General features: G+C 43.9%; 1 protein-coding gene across 1 annotated transcript in view; it reads left to right on the forward strand.

The window, feature by feature from the left end:
• The first annotated feature begins 2,557 nt into the window (after positions 1-2,557).
• wnk3 (WNK lysine deficient protein kinase 3) overlaps positions 2,558-18,446 on the forward strand; it is a 28,235-nt gene continuing 12,346 nt past the window's right edge. Inside the window, exons 1-8 of the mRNA XM_070838922.1 lie at positions 2,558-3,286; positions 11,563-11,735; positions 12,335-12,555; positions 12,994-13,151; positions 13,352-13,440; positions 13,560-13,779; positions 14,001-14,288; positions 15,615-18,134. Of these exons, the coding sequence (XP_070695023.1) occupies positions 2,558-3,286; positions 11,563-11,735; positions 12,335-12,555; positions 12,994-13,151; positions 13,352-13,440; positions 13,560-13,779; positions 14,001-14,288; positions 15,615-18,134 (4,398 nt within the window). The remainder of the gene's footprint in view (positions 3,287-11,562; positions 11,736-12,334; positions 12,556-12,993; positions 13,152-13,351; positions 13,441-13,559; positions 13,780-14,000; positions 14,289-15,614; positions 18,135-18,446) is intronic.

The following is an 18,446-nucleotide window of genomic DNA, read 5'->3' on the forward strand; positions in this document are numbered from 1 at the left end:
GTCACAGTCTTGTGTCTGTGTGTGTCTCGGGAATGTTGCTGAACTTGAATTCTTTCATATTCTTCAGGAGCAGCAGTTGGTCCAATAGCCTTTTGTGTTTTAACGTTTGACTGACAGCTACCAGCATTGCATGTCAGACTCCTTTGCTTTGAGACAGCAGAGACAACAGGTTTGATGTGAGTGGTAATGACTGCTTTATAAAAGAGATAATAGCTGTTGTGAGCCATTAGTTTAGCCCAAAGTGGTCAGGGTGGGCTTTGCTCATTAAAATTGAAGAAAAAGCCTAGACTTGCTGCTGTGACTTTTCCTGAGCCTGTCTGTCAGTGAAGAACACGGGGCCGGGATAGACTGTACATGTATGGTCCTTGAGGACAGCTTCATAGCTAAGAGGGCTGTAACCCTAGACAAGGGGTGCCTACAGCAAAGTCCCACATATTCAGTTGTAAAGTAATATGTGTCAAGTTGTAAACTAATATGCAAAGTGAGTCCATACCCTGACCTGGACTACACTTTTTACTTTCCATTTACTGCACCATTACCCTGGCATGTCAGCCACATTCCTTCAGTGCAGCTTTTGTAGTTGGTATGCATTAGCACACTCTCTTCCCATACGTTCAGTTGCTTAATCACAAGTGATGACTTTGGACTTTTTTTGCACCCATAATTGGAAGCCCAACGCTGTCTCTCAGCAGAGTAACTTCAGGCTGGCTGGTGTCTTACTGCCCCTACTGAGAGATCATTGGCTGTCAGATTGCAAAGACATAATACGTAGGGACAAAAGGAGTGATAGAGAAGAATCGAAGATAATGATCTGAAAGATACTAAGTGGTGTGCACATACACGCGCACACACACACACACACACCCACACACAAACATGAACCCAAACACTGAATCAGTTACAGCATTGCAGGGATATTGCCATGTCAGAGGAAACCGGCTGTGTTCAGTTTCACCTTCTGCTGGCAGAGCATAGCACTGGATGTCAATTTAAAACTGTATTATCGCCCTGCCTGAATGGTTGAGTAATACTGTCAGCTGATGCCTGCGCTAATGATAATCATAATCATATTTGTGTATATTTATGAGCCCTTTGTTGCAGATGTGTAGTAGCCACTCCAGCATAGTTCCACAATCCCTCTGTGTATGAATTATTCACGCTCAACTGGCCCATAGTTCATCATCCATATTTAATGTTTGGGATCGCATACTGCAGCTTTCTGTTGACTAATAGCCTCTGAACACAACTTAGGTCACAAGGTGCTGATAAATGTGCACTTGATGATTGATGAAGATCTTATTGGACGTTATTAGAGGACACTTTGGTTTCACTGTCAAAATTCAGCCCATAACAAAGATGAAGCTTTTTGTTGGACAGTTTAAACTGATTACATCTGACATACATTGGAATATTTTTACCATATAAGGGTAAACGTTGGGATGGCAGAGTTCACTACTTTAAATGAACATTGTCCAGTTGATTGCCTCAAGTCAGAAAGCGGCTGTGGAAAAAGACCATTTGTAGACATTTCTACTTTCTGAACATTTCCACCGTGTCTGATTATTGTTATTTTCAAAATCTGCTCGCATTAGGTCCTCCTTAATGTTTGTAACATTTTGCTGCCCAGTGACCTTAATGGCTAAAAATGCATTAGCTAAAGTTTTACAGGCTCAAGGGAAATACTGTGTCTCTTTGCAAGATTTGCAGTGGTTGGCCTTGCAAGTAAGCTGTTGAATCAATTACAACTCTTCTTCTTAGTGGAATATTTCCGCATTGATATCAAATCCTGTCCAATTTGCACATACTGTCATGCAGACTTATTGGGTTACTCTGACGGTCCATTTCCTTACAAAGGTGCTGTGAAGATTTTGTTTTCGAGTATTTTAGGCTTTAATGTCGGTCCAATTTTATCCTTCTCAAGTATAGGGGCCCCTTTAACTTTCCTCTTCAAATGTATCTCATTAAATACAAACAGTATCCCACTTGCACTCTTCTTAACAAAGTTGAATATGGCAACAATATGAAAATAATTCTCTCCTCTGACTGTCTGATTATTAATGCACTGTTTTGTTTTTGTCTTACAGGGTTTACTTGAAGATATTCACACAACAGTTTGAAAGAAAAACACTGCAGCTTTCCCAACAGACTTGAAAAAAACTCCTGGTTTAGTGTGTGTTTGTAAAAACTGGGAGACGTGTGGTTTCCTTTGATTGATGCTGCACCTCAGTGTGTTCAAAAGGAAATGTAGGAAATGGTGAGGAGGAAAGTGAGGACAGAGACTTTTCTCTAACAGCTGTGGCCTCATCCCCCTGTGCTACTGTAAAGCATCTGATAAAAGGAGACGGAGACAGAGAGTGAAGGAAAAGGGGGAGAGGGTCAGCAATTTGACCAAGGGCGGCCTTCAGTCACCTGCAGCACTGGAAGAACAGCTTGACAAACTAGAAAGGTTGAGTGGGTGACCACAGAAAGAGAGAGAGACGGGGACTGACGGAGGAGCAAAGGTTTGGAGGAGGGGGAGGAGGAGGAGGTGTAGGAGGAGTGGGAAAGGCCATTCCCCATGGCTACTGACCCAGGAGAGCCCACAGGCACCGAGGACTCCTCGGAGAAACCTGATGGACAGAGGGAGGAGGACACGGAGCGGGAGGGCAGGGCCGACCCACACAGGGAGAGGACACACAGCACTCCCTCGGACTTCCCCTCCTCCCAGACTCAGGAGAGGAAAGTGACCGCAGGAGAGGAGGGAGGAATCCGAGGAGGAGGAGGAGGGGGAGGGGAAGCCAGCCAGGCGGGTGAGGAGAACCCAGTCAGACCAATTTCATTCTCTACACCCTCCTTACCAGTCGACACTGGCCAGAAACGATTGAGAAGGGAGAAGCGCTTCTTCAGGAAGAGTGTGGAGATTTGTGAAGAGGACGATGAGGTGGAGGTGCCCCCAGAGGCACCCCACAGTGCCCCCCACCTGGAGCTGCGCTCCTCAGACTCAGTCTTCATCAGCAGTGCCCAGCAGCAAGTGGCTGCTTCATCCTGCGCTGCTCTGGGCCATGACCCATTGTGCACCACCTCCATCCAAGAGCCTGGCAAAGATGCTCCTTCCTCCGCACCCACCCAGAGGGGGAAGGAGAGGGACCACGAGCAGGAGGAGGAGGCGGAGATGAAGGCTGTGGCCACCTCTCCAGGGGGCAGGTTCCTTAAGTTTGACATTGAACTAGGCAGAGGAGCCTTCAAGACTGTGTATAAAGGCCTGGACACAGAGACTTGGGTGGAGGTGGCGTGGTGCGAACTTCAGGTAAGACGAGCTGCTGTCTGATTGTTTTCACACCATGATGCCCAATATTCATAATCTGGCACAATTAGCTGCAAGATAAAATAAACAATACACTTAAAGAATGTACACAACCCCGAGAGGTAAATGGAAATACTTTATATGAACAAATAATATTTCCAATCAGTTTGCTTTGAAGAGCTTTAAGCCCAGTGTTGCTCTTTTGAAGTGAATCGTATTAGATGTGTCCCAGGAGCTCTTCCTCCTGAAATCTCTGCAGGTTGTCTGCTTACTATTCATGCTGTGGGACTGTAGTTCAGTGGAGACGGAGGTGAACAGGAGGAGCATCGCTTGTAGTTGAGTGACAGCACAAAGCGAAAGTGGGGGCTTTGACTTTTCTAGGACTGTTATGAATAATAGAATCATGGGCTGTCAGCGCTTCTGGTTGTTGTGATAGGGTGTCCTATTAGAAACAGCATTTTTACATTAACCTGAATGATAGTAATTCATTCATGACACTCAAGGGAAATATTAATTCAGGGATTACATTAATGACACTGTGTTTTAGGTGTTGTGTTTTAAATCAGGCTAGGGACTCCTCACAGCTCTTGAGAAGAAACATACTGATAGGTCTAGAAGTTGCATGCTCACTCTGCTTTGTTACTTTATCAAGTTTGAAATAAAACATTTGTTTCATCATAAAGTATTTATTGCTAATTATGTGGCTAGCTGTAACACGTGCCTGGGTCATGGTTGCAGTACATGTCACAGCCTACTCTTGTCTATTGTGTAATGTAATGAGGTATGAAATCATATCATGTGAAAGCGAAGCTCTGAATGGGGTGCATTTTGTGAACAGAGAGCAAATAGGACCACTGTGGCCAATGTAGGTGTTACAACAGCAAACGTTACTGTAAGGAACTCTTTGTGTACGCATTGACATCGTAGTGGGAGGAAAATAATGAAATTTGATAAATGTCCAACATCAGAGCACTAGTCAAAGTCATTGCATACTGTAGACAACTGGATTTATCGTGCTGAGAAGTAATGGGAAACATTGTTAGATGTGTGTGAATTCAGCATGTGGTGGGTGACCAACTTGTGGAGGAGAGAAGAAATGCATCCCTCTCCCTCTTGGCCCCACAATAGAGAACAGTGTTATGGTAAGCCATCTGATTTGACTGCTGGCATTGTGTGAGAAAAGTCAGTCATGTGTTTGGTTTGGAGCTAATTCCAAAACAAGAGCCTTGGCTAATCCTTGAGATCAGGCTCTGTCAGTTGGACTCAGGAGCAGCAGGCATGCCCCCATCACCTTCTCTGGTTTAACTCCAACACCTAGTGAATCAGCTTCACATCAGCAGTTGGGCTCGGCCGCAGGCCATAGCAGACTGCCACAGCTCCTGGTCAGCACCACCTAAATACTTGATATTTTCTTTTTTGCAAGAGATGTGCTCAACTTGCAATGGTAGCCTGTTTCACCTTCAGTAATAATGTTATCATTAATTTATTTTACCACTTGACAGCATTCTTTCATGACACCAGCAAAGGCACAGCCCTGTATTTTTCTTTGGCTCAGGAGTGTGAGCAAATCTGTGCTGGTAATGTATTTTTTGAAAATGAAAAGACAATAGGCTTAAGCTGATTTGTGTGCCCATATTGAATCTGTGATATCCAATTTTGTCTTCACAAATGCACTGGGTCAGAGAAAATCTAATAGAGGAAATTTATTCTTTACTGGTCATTTGTTTATAAAGCATGAGGACATTACTGGCTACAGTCATAAATTACTGAGACAGTTAGAAACACTTTTTTAATTTTATGTATAAACAGGTAGGAAGACAGACTTTTAGAGAAAAAACAGACAACAGAGCAACAGCAAGACGAGAAGAAAAAAGGGCACAGTGTGAGGAAGAAAAGAGAGAGACAGGAGGTGATGGCGAGTGGGAGAGAGACAGAGGGGGAGACGACAAGCCAAAATGAGGATTACCATGGCATCCCTCCCAGAGAGCTAACGCTAAGTTACCACATGCAGGGAGACACACGCGCACACACACACTCACACACACACAGACTCATAGACAGGACACAGTGGCCTGGTCACACGCCTATAGATGGATCCAGTGCCACATTCAGTGCAACATTCTAGTCACTCAGGTCACATGATCTGTGCTATTTACTCCACCTAACCAAAGCTATAACACAGTTTCAACAGTTTCAAGTGGCATTAGGCAATAGTAATCAGAATATCAATGATAAGATGTGATCTGCTCGCTCTGTTAATAATGATAGATTTGGTGCAAGCGTTAATGTGTCTTTCTGGTGTTGGACGGATAATCATATTAAACACTATAAAACGGATTCATCTCAATTAGGGATGATAATACACAGCTATATCATTGTCTAAAATGTGCTAATTGTGGTACAAAACAACACCTTAATAGTAATTTTTTAATTCAAACTGTCATGTCTGATTATAATCACAGATCCCAGTAATACACTGTTGCCCATAAAGTTGGAATAAAATGTTTTTTACCTCTTCTCATGAAATGATTGTGACAATGTGATTTATTCTCGATAAATAAAGTGTATATCTTCTCAACTTTATTGATCAAACTCTTCCAAACATATCACAGTGAAACTTAAACCACAATTAACCTTTGCAAACTGTGTATTCAGGCTTTAACAAAATTGGGGGTATTGAACAATTATTCCAACTTTACAGTGTATATTAACAAGCATCAGAGACATTCTGTTCATATGTCATAATGCCATGACACCATGGACAACGCTCCCTATCTAAAGACACTAAACAGGAAAGGAGGATAAACAGCCTATACATGACTGGCCAATGCCCTATTTGATGCTATCTCCACTATCCTGTGAGACTGCAGATTGGGAGCACCTAGCTCTTCTTTTCCCATGTCCACAAAGAGAGGGAAGCCAGGGGATTAGCTGTCCAAATGCAGCCTGAAAGAGTGTGTAATTAAAGTTCACAGTGTGGACACCATCTCTCTTCTTCCCTTTGACTGTCCCTGGGAATTCCACACCTAAAAGGGCAGAGCTATATATCTCCCCTGTTACGGCCACAGTCGTATATTTTGCCATCCATCACCCCAAAGTGGATGTGTTTGTATGTGTCCAATACACGTATTACATTTCTGTGTGCAAGCTGTTGCTCTCTGTTCGTCTGTGTCAACATATGCCACTGTATGTGTCTGCCTGTCACCCTCCCTCTCTCTTCCTCTCTCGCCCTCCCTCCCTCCATCTCTCCCTCCATCACTTTTTGTCTGTGTGAGTGAGCATGCAGAGTGATCCAGGGGAGTTAATTACAGTGGGTGCCTGTAAGGCTGGAACAAAAACCCTGCACAGACAGCATAACTCGGGCAGCAGAAACCAGACTGGTTCAACCCAGTCATCCCAGACTGGTCCAGCTCAGCTCAGCCAGGCCAAACTCACAGGACTATGTTCACTAGAGCAGTGTTCAGATCTGCAGTGCTGACGGTTGCCATGATGATGACTACCACCTTAAATATTATATGATATATTTGATTTAACATGTGTTGTTAAATTTTGGATTTATGTGGATAAACGCCAGCTTACAAGGCTGCCTCCTCCTCTTAGTAAAAAGGCTTATCCTTATGAAGGCCATTAGAAAACCTGGACTTTGACATGGTTCATTTTAAGTCAACATTATAGTTTAGTGCGCAGCCCCTGTGAGACTCTGGTTCACCTATATACAGTCAACACTGCCCCAGTTCAGCAGTTTACATCATGCTAATTGAGCCATTCACAAGGTTGAGAGATTATCTTTGGTCACGCCAGCTGCCTGCGCCATGACAGAAATAATAGCTGTTTTTTATCCTTTGATCGGAACAATTAATGCAGGGTCTGATATCCCAGAGAGCAATACTGTGTGCAAAAATACTTTTTTTTCTGGTCATATTCATTTAGCTCAGTGTAACAAATAGCAATATTGTGGTTGTTTCAGATTATGAAAGACTTGTTGAGTTAGGCAAAGACAGACTACTAAATTAGGAGAGGTGAAATCAAATGGACTACAGCTGAACTGACTAGACCGGGATGGAATCGATCCAACCAAACTGACCAGACACATGCTGAACTAGGGCACAGGCAAATTGGCAAGTGTCCCTTGGGCTGTATCCACATTACCTAACCGGCAACGGAGATCCAATTGCTATTGAATGTTTTATTGCATGAGACAGGCATTAACTGTATAGCTTAATCAGAATCAAATAAATCTGAAGCACTATGTACTACAAATTATTATGACATATGATTATAAGAAGTGTGCCTCAAAAGGGAATTCCTCTGAGATTTTAAGTAGCATTGATGTCCAATAATAAACCTTTGCACACCTTTTTATATTGAGGACCAGTATTGTTGGTAGACATAATATGACATAAAGTACAAATTTTTTACTACTATGGTGTGAAGGACACATTTATTATGTGTAAATTTGAGAATGTTGTGTATATTCGATGCCTGTGACCTCTTCCAATTGGCCAGCCATACATTATGGCACTGAAGCTGCCTCTGCCAGTATACAACAAACACAGGTACTGTAGCTTTAAAGCACAGGGATATGAAGACTTCTTGCCTGCAAGTGGTCAACTAAAAAGAAATGGCTGGTGCAGTACACTGGCTAAAGGCATCTATTAAGGTTAGTGAACTTGGCCCACTGGCCTGAGGTTCTAATCCGGTATGAGGGCCAGCCCCTTTTCAACAATCTATCTTGTTAGTCTGAGCTCTTGTAGCTTAAAGTAATCTAATCCTAGCCACCCGCCACCTTGGATTTTCAAACACTGACATGCTTATTCCCTCACTGGAGGGCTATACACACTGTATACACCCTCGTGTACGTGCAAGTATCCGCCTACAGCAAGAGTTATACTCCCCTATTTATTGATAGTGTCCTAAGCCAACCCTGTTTATCCCACTGAGGCACATAGGCATGAAGCTAAGGCGCACTCCTCTCTCAGACAAGAATGTAACCGAGGGAGCCCGTTCATCTTATGTAGTCTGTATGATATCTGATACTCGTGCAGTGTTTGCCAAAATAGATGTTTTAGAGCTCACATGCTTTGGCATTCATGACCCCAGCCTCTTAACATCTACCAAATGTGCCCTGTAAGCCATATCCTAACCATTTACTATTTTATGGGGCTACTTAACCTGACCTTCTGCTCCACCAGATGTCTGATCCAAAAAGATCTCATGGTACGCAACCAGGTCTTAGGTCTTACTCTGTTTACCGAGTTAAAGTGCTTAGGCCGCTGTCACGGAGGCACCATGTAACAACAACATTATAGGTCCAAAAAAACAACAATTATCCTGCATTAAATGCTATATTTATGAAACTTCTATAAACTTTGACTGAACTGTAAGGGTTTCCTGATTTTTTAAGGTAATCCTTATTTATCGACCATCTTTGGCCAAAATAAGAGTAAAATCCATCACTACAGTGCAGTCTCATACAATAGTCCAACAAACCTCAGCCTTAAAACCTGCCATAGAGCTGAATCAACATATCTGTCACAGTTTCAATAAAAATTGAACATCATTAACCTTTTTGAATTGCGTTATATTTTCTAGCGTTCTTGTTCATTTCAGAATCAGAAAAACTTAGATGACAAATTTGTTTTTGACATGGCTCACATAATACGCATGGAGAGAAAATATACAGATGTATTGTCAAATGTGCAAATATGTGCATATATATGTATATATAAGACAGAGAGAGAGATGCCTTTACAAGGATAACTGCCCCAAAAGTCCATGATACAGATGATTACACTCACAAACAACTTTTTGTCATTTACATATACATGTACTGTATTCTTTTGATATTTCTAAAGCTAGAACATTTATTTTTTACATACGGTTGCGGAAAATGAGAACAATCAGGCTGATGTAGAGAAAGAAAGTCCTGGCAAATCACCATAGGGCTGTGTCATAGGCTCCCGAGCTTCCTACTTGCTTGTCTGTTGCTTTCCCATTTGCATTTATTTGATGGTTTAGAGACTACTCTGCCCCTTTTCCCACTGTGCTATGTGCCATTATGTTTGTCAGAGTTGCAAAGTTGGACTAATGTACTGTAGCATACAATTCCAGATTACTGCCATTATTTTCACGAGTTCATTGAGTAATGCTCACTTACATTCATCACATAGGTCAGTGTGAGTGACGCGTCCTTACAGCACTAATTGTGTTTGGGTGTGTTAAGCAGTCTTGGCAATGGAAAGAGGACTACTGTGACTTATTAATGACACACTTGAAGAGCGGGTGTCACCTTTGTTGTGTCTCTGTTTGTGTGAATATGGGTGTTTGTTTGTTTGTGTGTGTGTGGCTATAGGAATAGGGTGTATGTTTGTGTGAGTCCGTCCAGACACAATCCCACTAATTGAACTCTTTGTGACCTTTGGCGACCCTAAGGCTGTCTGATGCGACACTCAGAGGGAGACACAATAGACGCTGAGCAGGCAGCAGACAGGGACACACAGGCAAGCACTCTGTCTCACACTGTGCCAGACAGTGAGGCAGACTGATGCTCTGAGTGAGGAGTGAGACAGAGGCAGAGGCATCCAAACAGAGGCGATACTGCCTGATAAAATACAGCACATCTGAAAGAAGCCATGTAGCTATGGGTAGAAGAGGGACTGTAGAGACAGGCTGTATTGAGATCAAAGCATGATTAAACTCACCAGCACACTGTCAGGTACACACACACACACAATTGTAAAGGTATTGATTTGCATAGTAGCACAAGGTAGTTGGTGTTAAAGGAATGTGAGCATGAGAATAGACCAAGCCTGGGTAACTTATTCTTAGCCATAACAGTGCAACGAAGAGCGGCCTTTTTGTTGACGCTACTTCCCTGTTAAGAGGGAGGGATGGAGAGAACCAGTACTTCCACAAAAGGACACTGGACTAGTATAAACACACATAGCATCTGAAAAGATGAAACACAGGCTCAGGAGAAGAGAAGCAGAGGCACAAAATGAGTACATGCTAGAAAAAACCCTGTGATAAATAAAGACAGATGTTGTTACAGAGGCTCTGCGTTACATGAATATGTGGTGTTTTGCATTCAAACATCTTCAGCACACCGCCTCCCTTTGGTGAGCTTTGTGTAAAGCAAAAAGCGCAGCATCAATGGAATTGATCAGTGGAAAGTCAATGTTATGATGGCTTCTATTTATAGTGAGTCTGTCTGTGACACGACAGTGACTGCCATCCAACTCCCTCGCAGATGTTAAGTCAGATGCACTGTTTTGTTTTTTCTTCTCTTATATTTTGCTTAAATGGTTAAAGGTCGCCTCTTGTTATATACAAACGAATGGACCTAACCCTAAGTGTCTTCTGCCCTTTTTAACACCATTAAATAATGACTTTAAACAGCAGGTCACAAGGTCAACAAAGGTCAAAAGACCACAGATTTGAAATGCATTGTTATTTGTCCACATGGGAATAGCAGACAACAGTTGCATCTGACAAGTCTAAAAATACACACTGACATAGTGGGGTCAGTCAGAACATCCTCCACTGTAAAACAGTTTGATTATAAGCATCATGTTTTGATTCTTCAACATGATATCACTTGTATGTTCGTGGACGCTGTTTCCTGATGAGAAATAGACCTTTAAAAATGTGTGTAATTTTGTCTGAATACAGCAGACGTCATTGATGAGAGCACCAAGGGCTAGAGAAAACAGAATAAACAGATGAACACATAATATTACAAAAGTAATACAAGACATAATATAAGAAATGCATTATTATTAACTGCAGAACAGAGCACCTTTACTGCATAACAGGCATGAGTCTTAAGTCTTATAAATAACCTGTGCATCAGTGTTTAACAGAGGGATTAGTCAGTGGCTGTCTCTGATCCTATGGGATGCTGCCTGTATCAGTGAATTGGATTTCTGACGTCCATTCTGTCCGCCATACTGGTGATGTGTAGCAGATGCAGTAGAAATGTGTTTTTTAAAGCTACCGTTTGGGTGTTGTCTCAGCACTGCTGCAACACTGTATTGCTAGTACCATCTAGTGGCCATAGGTGTTAGTACACAGTCATAATGTGTAATATCAGGTAGCCTTGTGATGTTTTGGGGGTCTGAACAGAATCACATGGCTGCGTACTTGTACGGTTAATGGACATAAATGAAGCATTGTTTGCATTTTTGGAATTTTTTAGCAGGAAATGTTCTCTGTGAAACTCCAGGGGAGCAAATGTTCACATTTATGCCGTATAAATTGGTGTGTACTTTCCACCTCAGGACCGCAAGCTGACCAAGGCGGAGCAGCAACGCTTCAAGGAGGAGGCTGAGATGCTAAAGGGGCTTCAGCACCCCAACATCGTCCGCTTCTATGATTCCTGGGAGTCTGTGCTGCGTGGCAAGAAGTGCATCGTACTGGTCACTGAACTCATGACTTCAGGAACACTCAAAACGTTAGCACAATCTCCTCATGCATTTTATTCTTCACACAATGACGGATCACTATTATTGCGTCATTTAGGTTTTGTTTTGTCTCCCGCAGGTGGCAGCTTTGTACTGCACATAGTAATACATCAATGAGGCACTTAAGATAACGAAGCTGATATAGGCTGATACATCATTATTCACATGTGAAAATGTAATGTAGTTGAGTCTGACTGATGTCATCTGTAACAGTGTTAGCTTTAGGGCAATCCATCAGCTGTAAACCTGCCTTCATAGTTTGCACATATCAACACATGGCTCCATTGTTCAGTAAATATTTGGTGCTGCTGCTCATTCTTCTCCCAAAAAACAATAAAAATGATGACAAAGACAATCAAAGCTTCAGCAAGGACTACTAGTGGGAGATTTTCTTTTCATTTTAGTAAGTTATACCATACATACTTCAATGCACAAACTTTAACACTGTTTTTACTTACCTTTATAGGGAAGAATATTAATCTAATCTATCTAAATTAATTATTGTGATTAAACTGAAGTTGCATGTCCCGTTATAATTGATGCAAAGGTATTTGCTCAAAATCCTGCTTTTGCTCTTTGTTCTCCACAGTTACTTGAAACGCTTTAAAGTGATGAAACCTAAGGTCCTGAGAAGCTGGTGTAGGCAAATCCTGAAGGGCCTTCACTTCCTTCACACCAGGACTCCCCCAATAGTTCACCGGGACCTCAAGTGTGACAACATCTTCATAACAGGCCCCACAGGCTCAGTCAAGATAGGTGACCTTGGACTGGCCACTCTTATGCGAACCTCCTTTGCCAAGAGTGTTATAGGTAAGCCACATAAGTAGACCAACTACTTCTGAGAACACTTCCAGGCATGTGGTAGCTATATCAGCAAACTGAGTCAGTGCCTATAAATATACTTTTCTTTGCAATCAGCACTGCTCACATCTTTACAGAGGGCCTTAGCTGCCTCGGGGTATAGATTATTATTGACTGTATCGCTCTCAAATCCATGTGGGCAGCACTTAATGTAAACACGAGACCACTGATGACTGATGACTGACTTAATAATGTGCTGAGTAACATTTAGCTCAATAAAGTTTAGCTCAGGAAACAAGAGCAATGACCAGGTTCAAATGAACTTTAATTCTTCCATTCACTTTGGGGCATTACTGTACTGTGGTCAGTGTTATGTGATTGTAAACAGTGATTGTGATGAAACAGTATTTTAGCTGCTTTTTATTGACTGTGGACCGGTCTTAACAGGAACCCCGGAGTTCATGGCTCCAGAGATGTATGAGGAGCACTATGATGAGTCTGTGGATGTCTACGCCTTTGGGATGTGCATGCTGGAAATGGCCACTTCAGAATATCCCTACTCTGAGTGCCAAAATGCTGCTCAGATCTATCGCAAAGTCACAAGCGTGAGTCTCTCAGACCGCATTACTCAGCCCATTTGTGGTGACGGCACATGTAGACCCAATTCATTAGTAGTATATTTAAATGTGATCCCAGCTGTCCGGCTCCATGGTGAACATGTCTTCATAGATTAAACATAATATGAAACAGGGAACATCATTCCCTGTTAATACAATTAACATTTCCCCATTTCTTTTTTCTGCAGGGTATAAAGCCAGCCAGCTTTGATAAAGTGAATGACCCAGAAATTAAAGAGATCATCGAAGGCTGCATTCGTCAGAACAAGAGCCAGAGGTAAGCAGGTTGTCATAAATTGACATATTGCACAGTCTTATTTAGAGCTCCTGATCAGGTAATCATAAAACACACCAGTTTTATCATCCTGGCTCCTCTTGTTGTCTTCGCCTTGACAGGCTCTCCATCCGAGACCTCCTGAACCATGCCTTTTTTGGGGAGGACACAGGGGTCCGAGTGGAGCTGGCAGAGGAGGACACAGGCACCCAGGACTGTCTGGCTCTCCGGATTTGGGTTGAAGAGCCTAAGAAGCTAAAGGGGAAGCACAAAGACAATGAGGCCATCGAGTTCAGCTATGACCTGGAGAATGATAGCGCTGAGGAAGTGGCTCTAGAGATGGTAAGACACAGACAATTCATGTCTGTATTAGAAACAGGGTTCGTGACTGTCCAAATTGGATAGGCTAAAAGATAAAAAGGAAGGTCAGGTGAGGGAAATCCTTCCACTCATTTATCAGCCATTTCAAGTACTGTACCTCCCTCTGACCTAGATTCCCTCTGCCTCCCTCTAGTCATTAATAGCTCTTTCTCTCTCTCTCTCTCTCGCTCTCTCTGTCTCAGGTGAAATCAGGATTCTTCCATGAGAGCGATGCCAAGGTGGTGGGAAAGTCCATCCGGGATCGAGTAAATTTGATCAAAAAGTCACGGGAGCGTCGACAGCAGCAGCTGCTCCAGCAGCAGCAGGGGTTTGAAGAAAGAAGAGACTCCACTCTCACCTCCCACACCTTTTCTCATCCATCCTGCTCATCCTCCCTGGGGCCAGGGGCAGCTGGACAGACAGGAGGAGGAGGAGGCGGAGGAGGAGCAGGGGGGCAGGAGTCTGAGGAGCTGCCTGAAGTGGACCAACATGTCAGGCAGCAGCATATTTTCAGCGGGACAACCCTTAGTTTGCCAGGTAGAGTATGCACCTTCATAATATATTTCATAGACCAGGAGTTTATTAGAAAAGTACATCATGAGTAACAAATATAAAATACCTAGTGAATAATATGACTTGGACAAGTATGTGTGATTTACATTTTTACATTCTTTCTAATTTTCTTAAATTGTCTTTCACTTAGAAGGTGAGAGCATTGGGTCTGCCAGCTGTGAATCTTATGCAAGCGGACAAAGCCAGGCGTACTCTCAGCAAGGGGAATCATACACCCACTCCCAGACTACTCTTCCTCCTACAGCATCGGTACATCTAAGCATTGTCCTCACCTTGCTCAGAAATGACACCAAACTGATTGATTAATCACCACTTAAAATAATTGTATTGATAAATCACATAAACTACGTTAATTTTATTTTCTTGCACTACAGAACACTGGCGCATTGGCTCATCCTCAGATGGTCCCCATTGGTGACAGTGGAAGTGTTCCAAATATACCTATTGGCCAGAGTGTTAGTATGTCCGGGATGTCCATAGGCCAAAGTGGAGGAGGAGCTGTCGGTCAGACATTTCTCCAGCCCAGTACCATGGTTCCACAGGTATCACCAAGTGTCCCTCAACAATATTTTCAGGTGAAAAGGGTGATGATACTAATTTGTATTGAAATGAAAGCCATATTTACACTGGGGCTTGAATGTAACATTCTTGTTAATGGAAGTAAAACTACGGTGCCACCACTTTCACATTTTGGAATCTTTTTCCTCAATAACTATTTACCAAACCACAATAAACCTTAACTGTGTGCTGAACAGGGTTTCCCCCAGGAAATTAGTAGGCAGAGGTGGAAAGATGTAATGGTCTAATAGGCTCTGAATGCCTTGCTCTGTGAAATACTGCCTCTGCTCTTTTTACCTGAGGATTAATGTTTCACTCCATTTAAGTTCATTGACTTTTCTAATTTTAGCTGTGCAAACCGCTATAAAACACTGTGGGAAGCCCTGTTCCATTAAATTAAATGCGTTGTTAATTGATGCTCCTTCCCAAAGCTTGTACTTACCTAATTTTTCTACTACTTTCTTTTTCTCTTCTTTCAACACCAACATCATTCTGTCATTATCACTGAGTAGTCACAAACATTCCCGTCAGATACATTTCAGACTGCCACTCCCCATGGGTCAATGGCCTCCTCACAGTCATACATACCCCCTGTTTCCCCACAAGCTCCCATTAATGTTCTCACTACATCCATGTCAGTCAGTGATCCTGCTGGACTAGCGGGGACCATTGTGCCCCTCGCTCAGCAAACCCAACCCTCTGCCACTCCCATGCAGCTCACTGACATTATTCCCCAGGCAGCACCCCAGCAAACACAGACTGTCATGATCCCTCAGCAGACTATTGTCCAACAACAACAGATAGGGATGGATCCCCAGACCTCCACCCTTCAGCAGCAGCAGCCACAGCAGCAAATGGAGGCCACTCTGCTCGATCAACAACAAGTTAGTGCCACTCAGCCACCATTGGAACAGCATCCACAGAACCAGAAACATCAACATGAGCCTCAGCAGCAGATCTATGTCCAACAGCCTGTTCCACCTGTCCACACAACTCCTCAGCAGCAAGTATTACCTACACAAACAGGTATGTCATTACCACAGACAGGGGAGCAACCTCAGACTTATAAACAGCAACCAACAGGGGATCCTTGTGAGCAGACCATGATACAACCACAACAACTGCAACAGCAGCTTCAGCAACAGCAAACTCTGTTACAGCAGCAACAACAACAAGCTTTACTGCTTGAGCAACATCAGGCATATGTCCAGCAGCAGCTTGACCAGCAGCAACAAAAAGCGTTACTTCAACAGCAGCAACAACAGGCCCAGCTACAACAGCATCAATTGGAACAGCAGCAAGCACTTATACAGAAGCAGCTGTTGGATCAACAACAACAACAAGCTCTTATTCAACAGCAGGAGCAGCAGCAGCAACACCAAGCTCTGGTACAACAACAACAACAACAACAGCAACCACAACAAGCACTTTTACAGCAACAGTTAGAGCAGCAGCAACAACAACATCCTCCTTTACAGCAACAGCAGCAGAGCCAGATATATCAACAAATTGGACAACACCAAGCTGGAATACAAAAAGAACCAGAGAAGCAACTGCAAAGTGGACAACAGCAGCAACAAATTGTGTTGCAGCAGCAACCCCAGCAGACTCAACAGCAAAAGGAACAGCAACTGCAGAAGCAAGCCTTACTCCGACAAATTGAACAACAACAGCAACAAGCCCTAATTCAACAGCATTTGCAACAGCAGGCTATTTTACAACAGCATCAGCTACAACAGAAAGCTCAGCTACAGCAACAGCAACAAGAGCAGCAACAAGTGCAACTCAAGCAGCAAATGGAGCAGCAGCAGCAGGCTCTGTTGCAACAACAGTTAGAACAACAGCGTCAGCAACAAGCCCTGTTACAACAGCAACAAGTAGAGAGATTACAGCAACAGGCTCTGATACAGCAACAGATTCAACTTCAGCAAAGTGAGAAACAAGAGGCTGTCCCTATTTCGCAAAGTAACAGCGAGCAGCAGATTCAGCAGCAACCGGCTGAGATTCAGCACGCGTGTATCCCACAGCTAAATACCACTCAATTTACACCTCACACCACTCTCACACAGCAGCAAGTGATAGAGCAGCAACAGCAAGCGGCATTGATCCAGCAGCAGCAATCATTTGTTGCCCAGACGCAGCATCACACCTCTGTCATGGAATCTCATATTGGAGCTCCAGCCAGCACCGAGGTGATTCAGCACCAAACTCAACATGTCTCACAGACCCCGGTCCCCATGACCATTCAGACCACGCAGATCCCTGTCCAGACATCTGCTGTTGCCCCAGCACAAGTCCTTACCCAGCAAGGACAAAGTGAGGCTCATCCCCAGAACCAGGGCCAGGTCCCGGTCCAGTTTATAGCCCAGCCCACATTCAAAGCAGCTCAGGTTATGATTGAGGCCCAAGTAACTCCTACAGCTGCAATGATCCAGGGACAGACTCATGTCATCCAGAACCAGCAAGTTCCTTTGCAGACTAGTTATCCAGGACCACCAACCCCCTCACAGAGCCAGGTGACTGCTCAGCCATTAATCCAGACACAGCCTCTGCACCTGACAATTAGTCAGTCCCAGCCACCACATGGCCAGGGCCCAACTGTGGACATTCAAATGATGGGCCAACAAAACCAAGCCACTGTCCAGCCTCCAGCTGCAATTACCTCAATTCCCAGTCAGATCCAACATGAGACTCCTGTTCAGCAAAATGCTCAGATGCCAGGGCTCATGCAGCCCCAGCTCCAGCAACAAACTCAAGGCCAGCCACCTATCCAGGTGCACGCTCAGGCTGCTGCTGGCCTTTTGACCGCCCAGTATGTTCCTCAGCCTACCCACCAGGCCATGCCGTCGGTACAACAGGATATAACTCATATTACACAACAGCAGCAGCAACAAGAGCCAGTGCTGCAGTATCAGCAGATGATTCTGTCTCCTGGCTCAGCTGGAAGTGTTGGAACTGCAGCAGATCTCAGTTCTCATCCGGTGCAGCAGGCTGCACAAGCCTATGTTGCAGGCCAAACAACACCACATCCAGTTGTTCAGGCCCAGCAGCAGCAGCAGCAGCCTTTAGGAAGTACTACTGACCCCTCAGTCATTCAGCCCATTTCCCAGCCTACTATGGTTCAGTCTACTGGACAATACCAGCAACAGCTACAGAAGATTTCTCAAGCACAGCAGCCGCTAGCTCCGACTCCTCCACAGGGCCAGGTATTGGCACAGCCCATTCAAGCTCCCATCCAGCAACCACCTCTTCTAAAACAGGCTTTAATACCCCTCGACGAGAGTCAGCTGCCTCCACAGTGTCCACCTGCTTCACATCTGATGGCCCATCCCACTGCACAGATAGTCTCCAGTAATGTGGCCAGGCCTCAATCCCAGAGCACGACCCTTCCCCTCTATAGTCAACTAGTGGCAGGCGCACCCCCATCCCCACAGCACCAAGCCAAGCAGGTGCTGCCAGCTCATACACACACACAAACCAGCATTCAGGCCCAAATGCACTCCCAAACACAGACACAT

Source organism: Pempheris klunzingeri, chromosome 11, assembly GCF_042242105.1.
Source record: "Pempheris klunzingeri isolate RE-2024b chromosome 11, fPemKlu1.hap1, whole genome shotgun sequence".
Classification (NCBI taxonomy): Eukaryota; Metazoa; Chordata; class Actinopteri; order Acropomatiformes; family Pempheridae; genus Pempheris; species Pempheris klunzingeri.